General features: G+C 39.3%; 1 protein-coding gene across 2 annotated transcripts; it reads right to left on the bottom strand.

Moving 5' to 3' along the window:
• Window positions 1-403: 403 nt before the first annotated feature.
• On the bottom strand, window positions 404-14495 carry WDTC1 (WD and tetratricopeptide repeats 1). 2 transcript variants are annotated; one of them, XM_053454475.1, is made up of 16 exons: window positions 14362-14495; window positions 13390-13523; window positions 12195-12278; window positions 12076-12122; window positions 11526-11637; window positions 11145-11332; window positions 10095-10277; window positions 9859-9950; window positions 9623-9738; window positions 9188-9266; window positions 8041-8125; window positions 4405-4578; window positions 3062-3297; window positions 2389-2554; window positions 1909-2101; window positions 404-1504 (listed from the first exon to the last, which is right to left on the bottom strand). In XM_053454475.1, exons 2-16 carry the CDS (start codon window positions 13435-13437, stop codon window positions 1295-1297), a joined length of 2013 nt encoding a protein of 670 aa, XP_053310450.1. In that variant the 5' UTR covers window positions 13438-13523; window positions 14362-14495; the 3' UTR covers window positions 404-1294. The 2 variants fall into 2 exon arrangements, with proteins under 2 accessions (XP_053310450.1, XP_053310451.1); XM_053454476.1 differs by lacking the exons at window positions 13390-13523; window positions 14362-14495 and having other exon boundaries at window positions 11526-11678; window positions 12195-12263.
• Window positions 14496-18312: the final 3817 nt, after the last annotated feature.

Below are 18312 nucleotides of genomic sequence, written 5' to 3'. Positions count from 1 at the left end.
TGGGAAGAAGGGTTCTTATCAACCAACAAATTCTATGTTCCTATGTTAAAAAGGGTGTAGTACGTACTCCACAGTCAACATTCTTATTTTACCAAAATAAAAACAAAATCTAATCATATTAACAGGGATGTATCTGGAAAATATACTATCCTATACTAAAATATAAATACATCTTCACTGAGAATAACTTTTTCCCGTTATGGTTTTTCAGATTCTCCAGAGTTTCAGATTTAGAGAAATTAAATGCCTAATGCTTAGCAACTAAGCTACATTATAGATAAATTACACAGTTTAGAAAAAATACATTTAGTATAGATAACGTAAATAATAATCTTGTGATGGCATCTTTAGTCAGGATGCATAAAATCGCTGTAGAGAAAAAAAAAATCACAATGCATTTACCTTCTGCTCAGAAATAAAGGTGTTTTTTTTTATTCATAGATATACATCAAATACAAACCAGGAAGAGCCACCGGCAGTTCTAAGACACAGTTTTTTTTCTTCTTACAAACAGGATAGAGGGCACCAACAAACGCCCCTCAGATAATTGTCATAAGGCCTGAGCAAATTATAGCAGCCTTCAGTGTCATTGATTTCGCAATCTTATCCAAATGGAACCATCTAGCTAGATCCAGCAGAGTTCCTCGCACTGCTAGCCACCCAAGACTTGGAATGACATCAACAATCCACTTTACTAGATGGTGAGGTCTACAAATGCGCACTTGCATTCATAAAAGCCGAGAGCCACACCAAATATACCATAGCTGCAGAAAACCTTCTCCTATAAAGGGGTAGACCTTAAAGCAAAATAACCTATAGTTAATCAAACCCATTGGCCCTGACAAATTATTCGTTTTAGAATAGTTATTCTTTTATTGTTACACTGTTTCTCTCAAGTCCTTCAACTACAGAGGACCACACTGCAGCTTTAACCAGAAGCAATAAGAAAATACCAAGTGTTGCCATCCACTTAGCATATAGTTTTCAAGTGACCCCCTTCTCTTCTCTCAAACTCTTTGATCTTATTTTATCTGTGCAATGCATGGCAGTTCATTCAAGAGTCTATGGAGGATGAGTGGCCAGGTGGTGGGATAAAGAAGTTTGATTTGCAATTGGGTTTAATGTCCCACTTACTAGTGAAGAGGCTTGCAGGTAGAGCTGGGAAATACATGGCTCCGAACACACAGACTACTGTGTGAAAAACAAAAATGGCCATCCACACATTGTAATAATCCCCCACTCTATTCTTATTTGGCGCATTCGTTCAAGGCCTGTGCACCTCCTTTCTGGACTGTTAGCTGGGCCGACACTGCACTTGTCCCTCTGCAGTATCCTCATCGTCTGATCCCCCATCATCAGTCCCTGGATTGCTTCCACTCAGTCCAGTGATTCTATATCCCATGTTCAGAAGCATCACCTCCAAAGGGTCTGCGTTCATCCTCCGCTGGTTAGCTTGGCATGCACTCTCCATATCCTGCACCACACGCCGGTCTGGACCCTCACTCTGTGGGAGAAGGAAGAGAATGTGGAATGAGCAGACACCACACTACAAACTATTGTACAGCAGTGTGCAGATGTGAAAAGTACACAGTCTAGTAGATCATCCCAGATACAAGGAAAAGAAGATGAGTTATATGTGTATTGGTATTTTCAGCATTAACAATAGCAGCCTTTCAGCACCTTCATATACTTACAAGGAGTGATTTTTTTTTTTTTTTTTTTTATTTTTTTTAATAAGCTGCGGTTATAATGCCTTAAAACGGAGTATAAAATAGTTATTATTATTATTATCATCAACACCCCTAGTTTCTTCCTGCATGCAGAATGGTCTGCTTCCATAGACTATCTTCAAGTCTTCCCTACACAATGTGCCAACCCATCCTTCCCCCCCAATTGGTCTCCCCCAACCTCGGGCCGTGGGCTCCAGAGTCGGACAACAGGATCAATGCCGCTGGTGGCCAGGAAGCAGTAGCTGGGATGTGGCTGTAGACAGTTAACAATAGATTCATCGCCCTGAAGGACACGGATGAGAGCACAAGTGTCTTTTTCCCAGATGAAGAACGATCCATCATCCGAACCACTAACAATGTACTGGGCATTGCTGGAAAAAAAAAACAACATAAAAATGAAGCAGATGAATGAACACGTTCCCAACAATGTATAGAGTGAAGCTAGGATGTTTGATACGTGTGAATAGCAAATTCCAGGCTTGGCAACTGCTGGTGGAAATGGCTCCTAGATTTTTTTTTTATTATAGCTTGATGTTTTGTGCAAATTCTTAATTATGTTTATGGAAGAATGCCTTGCAAAGGTCAAGCAGAATCTGTCCAACCCTGGTCGAAGTTATACTTATAGAGAAAGGGACAAAGTAGGAGAAAATTAGCTTACCTTCCCAGGAAACTAGCTTCCTTTATATCAGTAGTGGTGTTACAGTGACCACAATATCTGTGCTTATAATCTAAACTTCTTTCTCTCAGCAGTAGCTCATCCTCTGAAAGGGAATCCTTTCTTCCCGCAGATCGCAAGCGAACAGAGTTTCCTTTTTTATCTTCCTCTGTGGAGCAAGAAAAAGCAGAAAAAATGTGGCATACTGCCTTGGAAAACTAGATGCATGGGTAGCCTAACAAGCAGTAAAGCGCAACGCCAAAACACTGAAAGAGTGAAAGGGAATCACCACTCCAAATCCTTAATTTAAACCACAATAGAATCTGATTCCTAATGCTACATACTTCAGTACGTATTTGTGCATGTTTGTATATTATGCATACATTTACTGTGAAGTATGAGGCCAAGGAAGACACATTTGCACCGTTATATTTTTGAGAGAATTCCCCTTATTGGACAAGGGTTTTCCTGCTTCTTTACACTAATGAAAAAGAACATTATGGGTTTTTTGGGTTGTTATTTTTTTTCCATGGAGTATTTTTTATTATTTTTGAAAAGCAAACAAAGTAAATAAAACCATGTTCTGTTTTTCAAAATTACATATAAAGTTTGGAAGCAGAAGAAGAGACTGCAAAGATGGTTAAAGTTTGGGAACAGACAGATGGTGAATGCTCACGGTTGTCAGTCTTGGAGAACAGGGCCACCCTGATGTCTCTGTCCAGAGCATCACATGCACTACTCTGTGCCTGCTCAGGGAACTTGATCTTGAACTCCTCCAAACACTCCAGTGCTTCCGACACATAACGAAGCTCAAACAGACAGCGAGCTAATCGGAAGTGGGCCTTCAGGTGAGCTGGGTTCAGAGCCAGGGCTTGCAGGCAGTCACGCAGAGCATCATAATGATCACCATCCCTGAAAGACGTAAGGAAGAGGAAAAAGAAATACTTTATAACCCTGGATCAACGAAAAGAGCAAGTTAAAATAACAACATCACAATAGAGAATTTTTAGTAGTCACAATTTAACAGGTTTCCATCCTGCATTAGCAACGTTAAGCATGTTAATAGCTCCAATTTTGCCATAAAATGTGTAAATATATGGACACATGTCCCAGAAGCTTGTCTGCAAGGTAAAAATTCCACATGAAAACGGATTTAGCTTTTCCTCCCGTTTTTGAAATAGGTGTTTGTGTTTTTTTTTTCCACCAAGTTGTTAATTAGCACTGCACTGAGATTAAACAATTCACCTTAAAAGATGCATTATGTTTTTAACAAAGGCCCAGTTTCAATGCAAAGTTGTTTCGTTGGAGGTAACATTGCTCAGGGCCAACACATGACCCTTATTGCACTGGCAAAATTGCAAGGGCTGGCCCTTTCATATCCTCTTAACTAAATCACTTTTGGGCGGTATATCGGATATGCCTTATACCTAATTTTGTTCATCAAGGCAAAATTTCAGAAAATCTTAGTTAAAAGGTTTAGTCCTTTTAATCTGAACTGACTCGATTTGGCATGATGCAGGCAGCACGGTAGCTTAGGCTAAATACAGCACTGGTGGACAGCAGGTGATGTCTACAGCTGTAATACAGCCCTAGGGGCAGCACAAGCCAATTCAGGACCAGACCCAGCAGACAGAACCAGGCTAACCCACCAAATATAAAAGGGCATGAGTGAGGACCTGGACTCAGAGGGAGAAGAGGAATTTTAGCTAGGTGGCATGCCTCTACTCATACCAAAACTGAGCCAAGCCAGATGTGATGCTCAAGTCCACTACCAGGTCTGCTACAAGCACATATAAAGGCACCGAGGGGATTTTTGAATAATTTGAATAATCCCAGCACCTTCTCCCCTAGAGGTGTTGGATGATTGAACCCTGCCAGCTTCCATTTGATACAGTAGCCAAAAACAATTGGATCCAGGCCATTTTTGAAAAACACCCATTTTCCAGTCACTGTATAGTCGCGTTTCCGTTTAAAAGAACGGGTGCCATAAAGAAATGCCCATTTTGCTCTTCTACTTACCACTTCCGTTTCATGTAAGCGGCGGCACGGTTTCCGTATAGCATGGCACTACGTGGGGCTCTCTGTACAGCCTGGCTGTATAGCTCTATTGCCCGACTCCACTGTTGTCGAGCAAATGCATCGTTGGCTTTCTGTTTTACTTTCTCCAGGTGCGGAGGTAGTTCAGATAATGATCTGGGGATCAGATGATTAAACAAATATTTCAAAAATATAACATACACTAAGGTAGCAGACATTTTAGCTGTAAATGGTACTGCATCTCACCAAGGTAAAAATAACATGAAAAAAAAAAAAAATTTGTATTATGTAGATTCAATGCAATTGAACACTAAAGCGTATGGTGCTAGGGCCCTCTTGTCAGCTCCAACCTTTGTCCACTATTCATGAGTAAAAAGCCATTCAGGTAGTGTTTGCCCCAAGACAACAAAAGAGCAGATTCACAGAGAAATGAAAACTCTGCTCTACATTTTTGGGCACTTCGCTTCACTGATATATCAGACAGTAATAGGACTTATGAATTAAGTTAAAATGGGTAGCTAAAACTTTCTATCCTAAAGGCTGTTATTGCCTTCAGTCATGTGACTTTTTGTAGACTTTTCGTGACAAATTTTACCATTTCGTCCGTATAATGAACCAATGAATGTTACATTCAACCAAAGAAACGGAAAACAAATGTGCGCAATACGAAAATCTGTCCATTTTTGTTGCCGCGGCCACTATTTTAATTACACTTAGAGGAGAATCTCGCCATTTTGCCTGCACTATGAGGACATCGAGTGAGATGATCCTCGTTTGTCCAATCAGCTTGTCAAATGCTGAGGGACTTGACAATGCGGAGAGACTATATAAGAGCCGAGCAGGCAGGGGATCCGTTCATTTCACTGTAACTCCTTTATGTGACACTGCTGTGCTGCATATGAGCATTTTACAGAGTGAGATTCTTCCATGTGAGACTTGGTGAGCCTTAGCTTGCTATGTTTAATTTAAGAGGATTTTTTTTCTCAGTGCTTCTGTCAGGAAAAAATGAATTTTCAGCCAGCGTCCAGGTCTAATATTTTGCATGCTCAAACACCACACTGAGATTATTCTTTACGGCAACGAGAATGAAGTCCTGCTTGTAAAACGAAAACCCCTTTCTCCATAGACTTTCGCTAGGCATAGTATCGGCCTGGGTGATTAAGACAGACATTCTATTGTTTACCCGGGGTAGTATGATAGGGAGTCAGGATGGATGTCTTGCACATTGGGATAAGATAACAGAACGAGAACACATAAATGGCTAACAGGTCGATGCCTGTTATTATACAAAAACAATAATGGTTTTTAAAAAAAAAAATTATATATATATAGCCACAAAAGCTTAGTTTTTTTTATACTGGTAATTAAAAAAAAAAAGCTCCCCTTTAAATTCAACAATTTGTTGCCGTTGTTACCAAAAGGAAGAGCCCACCACGGTTTTGTAAAATAATCCAATAAATGTAAGTTTGGTTTTCATTTCACACTGCAGTACAAGGGATGTATAAACTCCCAACTACCTGTAGGTTCACAGTGGAGGACCTATCTGGGCATCCTAGAGTCATGTGATCCCTAATCACAGTAATCACACGCATCCATGTGACAAAGCCAATGTTAGTAAACCTCAGCTTTGTTTATGTGTTCTGCCTCTCTCTTCCTTCATTTTCTGCTGAAGCCAGAGAGACATTACATCGTGTTACATTGTAGCTGCATTATGAAGTGGGTACACTACAAAAGCCTCCATAGGTTTTTATATTTCCAGAGACAGAGGCGATACGGCCACCAAACCACACCTCATCCTTGAATACAACACATATATGGGGGAATAGATTTGGCGCTCAGTGCCTGCAGCCAAACCAGGCACACAGAAAAGCAATGATATAGTCCAAAATGGTTGCTACCTGTTTGGCCCAAATCGCTGTCTACAACGATTATGTATTGCACAAAACAGATGTCACAGGAAATAACTATTCCTTTTTAGTGTTTATTTCTAATTTTATTTTTGATGCCCCACCTTACCCTGAAAATATGCTATCAGAAAATGTCCTGAAGTTGGTGGTTGGTGGTGCACTCATGGTACTGTGTACATGAATAGGATTTATGAAGGTTTACCCTACAGTACAGTGTTCTCAAATCAATTAAAAAAGAACACAATGTTCTGAGTACTGGTAAAAATAAGCTTGCCTTGACCTTGAGCTGCTTTTCAGACCATTCACCACCACCATTGGCAAACCTGGCCCTCACTCAGTTTAAATAGGTGGGTGGAAGAATGGAGGAGGGAAAAAAGCAATCATCACCAGGTAAGAACATTTAGGGCAGCCTATTTAAATCAATGAGAGCAGGGCTTTGTTTTTTTAATCCAAGGACGCCACAGTTTATGTAGAGCGGTAGGGGCATGGAGAGATTTAGCTGTTCCAGAATGCGGTTATTGCTTTAAAGCAGAGAAATATATGAGAAATGGTCAATAACTTCGTATATATGTATATATGTTTGTACAGCCAGACAGATTCTGGTTGTCAGTTTGTTCTTGGTGAAGCCTTAACTCGATCAATGGCGAGGTAATGACCATAGATTTCTCAAAGGTGTAGCCGCCGGTGCCAATTTTTCTGCAGGCATGTGTGAAAGTTTAAGTGGAGATGGAGTGCAGCTAGTGCTTTTAAAATAGGGAGTAGATGTACCCCCAACATACTGCACAAAATACTGGCTGTTACCATATGAAGAAAGAAACAAAAAAACATTTTTTCACAACATTTAAAAGAAAAGAGACTTGTATTCCCGCTGGCTGCTATTAAAGCAGGCAGCAGTCTTAAGCTCGCTGCCCACACATCAGCTAAACTCATACATACAAAATGAACTCCAAAATTCATTAAAAAAAGAAATGGATTTTTTGTAAGCATGCTGCGGTTGAGAGGCACAGTACAACCACAACATACTTCAGTGGGTTTTCTCTCAATGCACATATCCATTGGATCTTACAAAGCATTTTCCTAAAACCGATTTGATTTTTTTGACCTTGGAATAATGTGGAAGCATAGAACTATGAGAATCCTTTACATTTGTCTGACAACTGAGACATTTCTCTATGAGAATTTTTGAAGATCAACAGTTCCCTTAAAGCTAAACAAAAAAAGCAATGTCATTCCATGGCATGTTGACATTGATATTTTGGATATTGCATAGCAATGGCGAAAGAAGAAAAAAAAAAAGCTGTCCCCTGAATTAATACAAACCAGTAAGGACATACTGGAATGTCAACATGGTTGTAGTTTAATTTAACAACTGGAAGAGGAACAGAGACAAACAGGAGTAATATGATGAGGGATCCAACAGGGCAATAGAGTGCGAGACTGTGCCTGTATTTTATTTCCTGCTTGGAAAATCCCTAATCTCAGGGTAGTATTTTACAATGTAAACACATGTAAAGATTTGGGGAGTAACACAGGGGATTAGCAAAAATGAAGGGGGAAAAAAGATTTAAACAGCGTTACATATTTCTAGGTATTAGGGTGCAAAACAAGGAAATACTAGACAGGAATAGAAAGGAGGGAAATCAGCAGAATGATCACATATAATGCCAGACACACAGACATGGAATTAAGTATGGAAGTGTCATGTTCTTACCCCACAAGGTTCTTGGACTCATTCACTCGTAAACCGTTACTGTACAGGTGAATTCCATTGGTGGACGTTTTCCCATTCTGGACTTCTGCAAGTACAAAGAGGTTAAATTACACAGCTCATCAACACTGGGGCAAATATTGTGTTCCCAATTAATATTGATGTGCCTTATGTGCACAATATCCCTCCACCACCAAGAAGACTCTTGCATATTTGATCTAATCAAGTAATGACAATTAATGTAAATAACTGGTTTTATCTAAAACATTCCTCAGGAGTGACTATTTCTCACTTTAAAAAAAAAAGAAACATATCAATTGGGAACTGAAAAATGTTTAAAAGTGAATAAAACAAATAAAAAAACAGGATATGACCAGGGCAACTGTTTTGTAAGGTATTATTGTAATATGATCAATTAAATGACCTTTACATTAAAAAAAGCCACACACATAACTTAACATACAGAAACAAATATATAATTGTGTACAAATGTTCATATCTAAATGTCCATATTAAAGGGAGCACTTTCCTCACTTGGGGGTCTGGAGCAGAGTGGCGTTGCACGTTGAGATACGTGTTCAACAGAAAGCATCTTCTGCTTGGAAAATTGCTTGGGGAAAAGCATTTGCAATAGGGACGCTACAAAAATTTAAAGGGATCACACAGTTTCAGTATGCATTAAAGTTTATATTATGGCTGGAGTCTCCATTTAAAGAGCATACGACCCCTCTTCCAAATGCTTGTAAACTTTTGGGTAAGCTCATAGAAGACTTTGTGAAGAAGTAAATTGCGGCACAGGAACAATTTTATCTGTGAATCCTCCTGTTCTTCTGGGATTGCTGGAATTATTATTATTTTATTGTTTCCAGATTATAAATGGATACATTTAGCTACAGAATGTTCTTGAAAAGAAGCACCCATATTCCCAAATGCTGAGTACAGACTACTCTTATCCCTTGCCTTTAGCCTGTCAAGAAAGCAGTTTGTTTGTAGTAGGATGGCGCCGGGTTTGTCTCTGAAACCTGCTGCAAGATGGAGATGCACAGACAGCCAAACCAGGGCTGTATAATTTTACTTCTCAGATCCCCAAAATGCTAGAATTGGGCAAAACTTCCCAACAAAATTGGTTATATATTTTGGGGCTACTGACCTCCTGATGTATGGTGGTGGGATTTGGGCAGCAGGAAAGTACACGGCCTCTGCTTGAATGTCAGGTCGAACAGGTAAACCTGTATGGTGGAAGGACACGATAACCACTCTAAAGCATAACATTTCTAAAGGTTTGACCAATACAAGACAGCTTGCCTACAGGGGCGAGCTGCCCTAGCAGACTCAGGTCAGTCCAATTTTATTCTAACAGGGCCAGTCTAACATGGACCATCCCACCTGCAGAGGAGCTTGGTAGACTCATGTAATGCAATGCTATCTAACCCCTGTGGTAAAACTGCACTATATATAGATATATATTAGAATGTGTAGTAAATGTGCATGCTGGTGAACATGTTAGTTACAGGGGAAGGATCAATGTGCCATCCCTCCTGTGCTTTCCTAACCAAATTAAAATGTCATCTCCTTTAAAACTCACCTGCTCCCCACCCATATTCACAAGTAACTCTGTCCCATCCGGGCTGAAGGTTACATATGTGGCTACGAGGACACGTAGCCGGTTGTTATAATCCGGGAGCTTGATGGGAAGGTGACCTAAGGGGAAACAAATCTATTATAAAATTACAACGTTGGTGAGAAAGTTGAAACAAACAGAGATAGACGTAAATTGAGGATATGTTGTAAAAACAGTAGAAAGGGTTGATGTGATTGTACCTGCCACATAGTACTGTGCAGCTCCTTCAGGAATAGGCTTTTGTCGTGAGCAGAAGGTGTGAAGCCCAGACTGGGTCTGCAGGAGATTCTTTCTAAAAAATGCAAACAAATCATTAGCACGGAAAAGACTTCCACCATGTTCTCTTGAAAAACATTATTAATCTGATTATCATGGCACCATTATGTCTGGTTCACATCCACTGTGTTCAATAGTTCTTCTATCAACCACTACCTACCTGTGGCTGTGGATCATGCGGATATCATAAAGTCTGACAAAGGGTCCACTGGCACCCACTGCCAAACAATTATTGTCTTGAGGGCTCACGCTTACGCACTTGGCCTCGACAAGCTGGCCACAGTACTCTGTTAGATCAATCAGGACCTCAGAGTGTGTGCTGCTCTCCCGTAGGTCGTACTGCCTGCAGAGTAAGGTGAAAGGACATATGAACTCCAAATGACTGCTTACATATTTGGTATTTTAACAGGCAAGCCAATTCATATGTATGTAAGGGCCAACGTTAGCTTTGCCAGTGCCAGCATTTTTCTATCCCGTTTGGGCAACTAGACCGGTCATGCTTTTGTTCACCCTTGCTCCCACTGGATGCCGATACATTCTAAAGCTTCTACAATTTTGTAGATTTCCCCCAACCTTTCATTTTCATTCAGTTGATCCCTTAATCACTATCTTACAAATATCTATAAAGGATTATATATATGTATGTGTGTATGTATATACAAACACACGCTTAGGAGAGCAGAACATACAAGGCAATAAATGATAGAATAAACATTACTATCTTAGAACTTCTTGATCAGATGAGAAATCTTTTTGTTGTATTTTTTTTTTTTTTTTTTTTTTAAATAGCTTAAATTTGAGCTTCTTGTCTTCTTTTGATTAGGTCTTTTTTGCAACCTAAATTACTATGTTACTATGTTTTTTGTGAGGAATCACAATGTTAGTGGGTTTAGTTTTACATAGGGAGAAAAAAAGATATTATTATGACATATATCATATTATAAATAATAATATAGCATTATATGCGTTTTAAAAAAATCTTGAATTTTAAATATATGAAACGCCTGTATTTTCTTTGAAAATAAACATTATATATTTGATGTGGGTAAACTGAAATGAGAATTGGTAAAATTGCAGTTGAACACACATGACAAAGATGCCAGGGAAGCTCTAGTCCTTGAAGTCTGCGAGTACAAAATACTCTTGGTCACAAAAGAAGTAACAAAAGGTGGCAACCTCATTCTCTTCTAAAGAGTAAAAAGCTCCTCACCGAATGAGGCCATCTTCCCCTGCACTCCAGAAGGTGTTGGGCCACATGGGGGCAGTGGCAATGCGTTTAACACGGTTAGTGTGTTCAGAGAAAACATGGAGGGTCTCCCTAGAGTTGACATCATGTACATGGACCTTGGCATCTGCTGCTCCAGTTATCAAGATGCGGTCATCAGAGTGTGGAAGGAACTAATGCAATGACAAATAGGAATACAATGCAGTAAGGACAAATAGGGTAACACTGACAGGCAAAACATTACAATCATGTAAGGACAGAGGAGTGGAGAAAAATAGCATAGAGGAGAAGAGGCTGCCTTCAGAATGTAGTAACAATTTACAGGTACAAGCAACCAAATAATGCATACTACTGTGCTCTGCTCACCTTGACAGAGAAGATGTTAGCTGTATGTCCTGTATGCATAGACAGAAGCTTCTTGTGATGAAATGGATCCCAGAGCATCATATGCTGGTCGTCAGAGCCAGAAGCCAGCAAACTGTAGGAGAGAGACGATGAGAAAGGAAAAGGACGCAGAGGCTGGCCAGAAGAAACAGAAAAAAGGAGTGTTTGTATGCTATGAACGGGGAGCAGGAAGTCTAAATGAGAAAGCGTGACTGTAGCCTGTAAGCATGTATTTTCGTCAACTCTTACACCTATCTTGATTACGGTATGGAAAGAGGCCAAAGGAGGAAGGAGAGAATAGAGAGAAACAGATGAGGATAAAACTACGGTAGACCAAAGTGTGAGGCTGTTTTGTTTCACATATATTCCACCTTTTGTATATGTAGTATAAATAATACACAAGAAGGGAGATGGCAGAAAATATATATATATTTATTTATTTATTTAAATAGAGCAAATAAATACATTAGGACACAAAAATGACAACAAATACAAAGAAACCGAGAATGGCTGGAAAAACAAAACCACTCACTTTCCTTTCTCATTCCATTCCAGGCAATTAACGCAGCCAGTGTGACCCTATTAAAATGAACAGCAAAGATGAATATCCAGTTTGTACATAGGCTTGTATAGAAAACCAACATTTCTTACCTGTAGCTCCGCTTCCAGTCCTAAACGACGGATAAAGGGATCAGTCACATGGTGACGTCTCTGGAAACTCTGTGCTCCTCTCTCCTAGAAAGAAAAAAAAATTCTCAGGAACAATTTTCTTAAACAAGACACAAAAATATACCTAAAATATTTACTTGTCATTTCCAACTCACGCCTATAATAGTTATGACTACATTTCATTTACTGCAGTCAAACTTATTTTTCTCACTCATCAGCCCTCTCTGCTAGCCCCTACCCTAATTGCTTGTATACTCCAGGATTAATGCAGACATCCTCAACCCCCTATACCTACTGAGAATGAAAATTACAGAGTCTGCGTAATCCATGATTAATACTCTGGTTCCAGGACCCAATTTGAGAGGCTGACCTTGACATTGTCTACTTTTGTAATATTTTTTTCTTTTTTTACATGTGAGTCTCCTTCAAACTCTACCGCTACATTCCACTCACTCTCCCTAGCACATTCTGGTTTAACCTCACCTGCTTTGCTTTGCATACAGCCTACTTTTAATTCCGTAGTTATACAAAAACAAAATGCATTTATCTTTGTACCCTACTTTTAACTTACATATCATACTACAGATAACCAACAGTTAAAGGGACCTATAACAACATGGCTATCAGGCTTACACCAACTCCATTGACCAATTAAAAGCAGTATTCCTGTTTACTACATACATGTGGGTATATATATATATATATATATATATATATATATATATATATATATATATATATATATATATATATATATATATATATACCCTGCTCCTCTTACTTATCGTAGTACTCCCCAACCATAAAGTCTTGGTTTAGCAAGACTACGTAAGTAGGACTCATCTCTCATGGGAGAGATGTGGCCAAAATACAGTACTAAAGCCTCATGTTTATTGAAACATAGTATTAATTTGTAGATAAATGCCACACCAATTTTTAATTGCAAAATCCAAACTTCATATTTCTTCCATACAACTAGTATTTACAATTTACTGCTTTTCTAGGAACACGAATGACACTTTGTTATCCTAGAATAAGCCAAGCTTCAAACATTTTCGTTTTTTTTCATCCCTGAGTTAGAGCTTAAACCCTAGGGAGATAGCACATTATTACATAAGGCTTTGTGTTTATCTGGCTTTAAAAGTTAATATAGCGCAGTAATTAGTATTACACATACCTTGATTTGCCTGTGGATTATGTCCTGAGCTATATTGACTTTGGCCATTTTGAATCAAGTTTAGGACATGGCTCATGGGGCAATGGATCCAAGGTGCACCATTTCCGCACTTTCTTCTGTATGCTTCGATGTGACTGCAGAATAAAAATGCTGCAACTTTAGTTTCCATCTGGTGAATTATATTTCACAAACAAAGCCAAAAGGTACGTCTTATACTGCATGCTACCATCCCACATTGTGATTTGTTATGTAATTATTATACACACATAACCATACTAAGAATGCCCCTATACAAGTTACATTTATTATTATTATTATTTGTTGTTTTATATAGCGCCATCAAATTCCGTAGCGCTTATTTGAAGGATGACATTTCAGGCAAACTTGCTTCCTTTTTGGTGACATTTCAAAATCACTAAAACAAAACGATTTGTTTTGATTAGGAAATAACATGACCCATCTAACAAACTGCACTGGAAAATCCAGATTCCATTGCCTTACAGTGTAACCATGTATTTTATACTGTTTGCCTCCTTTCCTCACAACTTACAGGGCGTATTGTGTATATAATATATACAACCCACCCCATTAAAAAGTTAGATTCTCCAGGCTCCTTGGCACAACAAGCTTATATGTTTCAGCAATATAAGCAGGCACAGTCACTATCTATAGGAATAAAATGAACAACAGTGCAAGCATCTATACAGTCAACAACCCAATTCCATGACATAGAGTGCTGACACACTAAACAACCGAGGGTACAAACACGTACCTATACATACGCTATACTAATACTCACTGTACATACTCTTCACCGGTCCTGGATACAGGTTAATGCCTCATTGTGCAACTATATACTAAACGTTAATAAATACATGTATGTGCGCACATTAGGGTTCAACAAATAAGTTCCAGGTACTGTATCCGTCTCCTCCACCCAAGAGGCCCATGTTACCCAGTCCCAGTGTTTACCTCCACGGTTGTACCACACAGCATATACTCTCCTGCTGCGTAAATTCCGTAAGCTGCCACAATCAACACAGAACATACTCTACGTAAATAGCGCATTCAGGTCTTTGAGAATTACAAACATGATGGTGCGCCGCCCTGGCAACGGGACAGTGAAGGGAAGGTACTGGATAACCAATAACAAGGTGGCTGAAAGAGAGCGATCAGAACACTAGCCAATAAGGGCTACTGGAAGAAACTAGCATGGTAGGGTGGCTGGGAGGCCAAGCAGTGCGTAGTTTGAGATAATGCGTATGCGGGGAACCATGGGAGTTGTAGTTTTCAATGTGTAACGTTCTCGTGTTTTTAATTAAGAATAATAGTTCTTTATTAGAACTTAATCTAAATTTAGAGAAACCTATACGACTTTAGGATTAGAGAATGTGCATACATATACACATTACACACACACACACACACACACACACACACACATATAATATATGCATATATATATATATATACACGGTATGTATGTATGTGTGTGTGCAGTGATTATAGGTAGACCTGGCCCAACATTTTCTTTGCCCCAAAAAAGACATTTACCTTTTATGGATGCGGCCAAAGGCGTGGCTGGAGGGCAGGACTATGTTGGGTAATGGTAGCTATTTATATAAGTAGCAGGTGTTCAGAAGAAGAATATTAGATTTTCTTTAATTCATAAAGTCTTCTGTTTCCATGCACTTTGTGATTTATATGTGGAATGTATAAACTCATGGAATATCTCATGTATGAAAATTATATGTGTCCCGAAAACCATGATAGACGTGGTAACTTATTTCGCATATAGCTTGCAACATATTTAGTTTTGCCCATAAATATGTAGAATATTTATGTATAAAATTTTGAGCAGCGAAGAAGTTATACATAGTCTAACACTATACAGTTACACTCAATGTACACGAAAACACACTGTAAAACTGTACATAGATACTCCACCCAAACACCATATACTGACACACACACAAAGACATTCACTCTAACACTGTACAAAGGCACCTAACACAGGCTAACACTATACATTGACCCCTTAATACACCACACTGTTCACAATCAAACACTGTACATTGATACACCACACACCCACTCTAACACCATATACTAATACCCAACAAGCTAACATTCGAAAGCAGTACACTGACACTCTCACAGACGCTCATACTAACACCGTATAATCAGACCCTAGACAGTCTAGCATTTTACATTAACAGACAAAGTAGCACTGTACACAGACATATGTCAGACTACCCTGACACTCCCCTCATCCACACAAACACCATACACTAACACTCACAGTCCAACATTATACACTGACGCACACAATTTAATTTGTACACTGTGACCCCAAACACTGTGTACAGTATACTGACACACATATTTTAACCAGGGATAGGCATGGACATGGTTCATGGCGGACAGTTGTTTAATGTGAAACAATACCATATAGTATCCCTGAATTAACTGTGTGCTAGAGTGGATCAGTCTATTCCCTTTAGGCCCAAAATAGCTATAGTAACGAATAAATACACACATGTCAAAATACACACATGTAAACTGCCCTTCCCAAACACACACACATGCCTGCCCATATACACGCACATTCACGCTTGCCTGTACACACAAGCATCCTGGCTTACACTTGCTCTAGCAGCCACATACTTACTTGCCCTTAGACATGTTGCCCTAAGAGACAACTACTTTCACAACACAAACACACACTCTCTCTCTCCTTTCTCATTATCCCTCCCCTGTTTCCTTATCTCTCTTCTTGCTCTTTATCTCTCCTCCTCTTTTATCTCTCCCTGTCTCTCTTATTTCTCATATTCTCGCTCTTTCTCTTTACTCTACAATTCTCATTATGACTACCCATTCTCATTATCATTCCCCTCATTAGCCCCTCCCCTTTCTCCCCATTTCTCTTTTTTTCTCTGCATCTCTTACCTTTCTCCCTCTTCTTTTCTGTCTTCTTGATTCCTGTGGTAGGAGCACAAGGTCCTCACAGTGCATGCGGCCTTAGGCCTTAGTGTGAGGGAGCACTGAGGCAGACGTCTGCATGAACAGACCTGACACTTATTTCAATTTGGGCCGGTTAGAGGGAGATCCATGATCTCCCCAACTGACCCTGCTCCTCCATCGGCCGGCGCCCCTCCTGATTAAGGCAGCCCATGTGGCTGCTTTTGCCACCTGGTACTAAGACTGGCCATGGTATTCCCTTTACAAAGACCCAAGAGAGTAATAGTTATGGATAGACTTCAAAATACACACAACATGCCCATGCGCACACATACACATATTTTCACACTTGTCCTTACACACAAGCATCTTAGCATACATTTGCACCAGAGACACACAGTTAATTGCCCTTACACTGATACACTAACAAACAAGCTTTCCTGTCAGGCAGTTGCTGCAAGGACCTTAAGATATTGGCATGTATAAAAAGAGGTATTGACTCACAGGAGGAAAATATAATTTTTGCCTCTGTAAAAGTCAATGGGAAGATTATTCAGTGTAAGTTTGGGCACCTGTTCTTAAAAAGGACATTATGGGACGTGAAAAAGTGCAGAGATGGGCTACAAAGTTAACAATAGAAATGCAACACCTTAGTTATGATGAAAGGCTAGAGACATTGAGTTTGTTTACATTAGAAAAAAAGGTGTGATAGAAGGGATGTCATAGCATTAAAAAAAATCATATGTGGACAATTCCAGCCGCTCACTGATGACCTGTTCATTAACCTTTTGTGATTTTTACCATGTGTTTGTTTAACCTTAATTCTTTTCCATATTTTATGTAATCTCACAAATGATACCTTTTTTTTAGAACAAGTAGGGCCTTTTATTAAAGTCATTGAACACATAAAACATTATAAGTATTAGTGATAATACGTATTACAAAAAAGCTATACTTAAATAGGAAAACTTTAATACACAGCATGATCTAGTAGCGGCTAGATGTCCCTGCCATTGCAACAAAGTCAGGACATCTCATTATGTCCTAAGGGGCATCTTGGCACAGTTTTTAACTGTGTATCCCAATGGGTGCAAACAGGTTAATAGAACTATGCAGAGAACAAGTGGTCATCCATTCCGACCTGAAGAAAGGAATTTTCATTTAATGCAGTGAAAGAGTTCTTTACAATAAACAATAATGGTGTGGGATTCACTACCCACAGATGTTGTGCTATTAAATTCAAAAGATGATTTTAAATATGGGCTAGATTATTTTTAGCAAAGGGTAATATAGAGGGATATAGGGACGATTGTTTCCCTTTTTTGAGGCACAATTGGAAATCGCCTAAATTACTGTTACTATGTAACAAACACTTTTGAAACACACACTCATCCATCTTCCTCCTCTCTCTCTCTCTCTCTCCTCTCTTTTTAACCCTACTATTTGTCTTAATCCCAGGTAGTCCTGTGGTGATCTGTTCCTAAAGGCCTTAGCTTCAATGCTCCCTCTTGGTGTGTGTGACCTCACTGTTGATGTCTGGAATATCTTGGTGTGCTGCATCAATAGCCATTGCACCGCTTTAGGGTGCACTGAAACAAATGTCCCTGGGAACTTTCCCACTGGCAGTTAATCTTTGTGATATAATACTTGAAACACTCAAGGACATGTTTTTTCTATACGTGAGTCAGCTCATCGTTCCTCCAGCTCTATTAATCTGATTCGTGCCAGATTAGCTAATTGTGTATTCTGTCCCATATGGCACATGTGGTTGGCAAGGAGGATTTAGGGTGCCAACAACATAGAGTGGCAAGAAAAAGTAAATGAACCTTTTAGAATGACCTGGCTTTCTGCATCACTTGTTCATAAAAGGTGACCTGATCTACATCTAAGCCACAAATATAGACAAACACAATGTGCTTACACTAATAATACACAAACAATGATAATCTTTCATGTCTTTAT

The sequence above is a fragment of the Spea bombifrons genome, chromosome 2 (assembly GCF_027358695.1).
Source record: "Spea bombifrons isolate aSpeBom1 chromosome 2, aSpeBom1.2.pri, whole genome shotgun sequence".
NCBI classification, from domain to species: domain Eukaryota; kingdom Metazoa; phylum Chordata; class Amphibia; order Anura; family Pelobatidae; genus Spea; species Spea bombifrons.
This window is presented reverse-complemented; position numbering and strand designations above follow the sequence as displayed.

Excerpts from the sequence above, each read along its gene's own strand:
- WDTC1 (XM_053454475.1), bottom strand. The coding sequence starts at position 13,437 with ATGGCCAAAGTCAATATAGCTCAGGACATAATCCACAGGCAAATCAAG. Across the intron at positions 10,278-11,144 it reads GGGGAAGATGGCCTCATTCG|GCAGTACGACCTACGGGAGA; the intron begins GTGAGGAGCTTT and ends CTTACTCTGCAG. Across the intron at positions 9,739-9,858 it reads TGCACAGTACTATGTGGCAG|GTCACCTTCCCATCAAGCTC; the intron begins GTACAATCACAT and ends GTTTCCCCTTAG.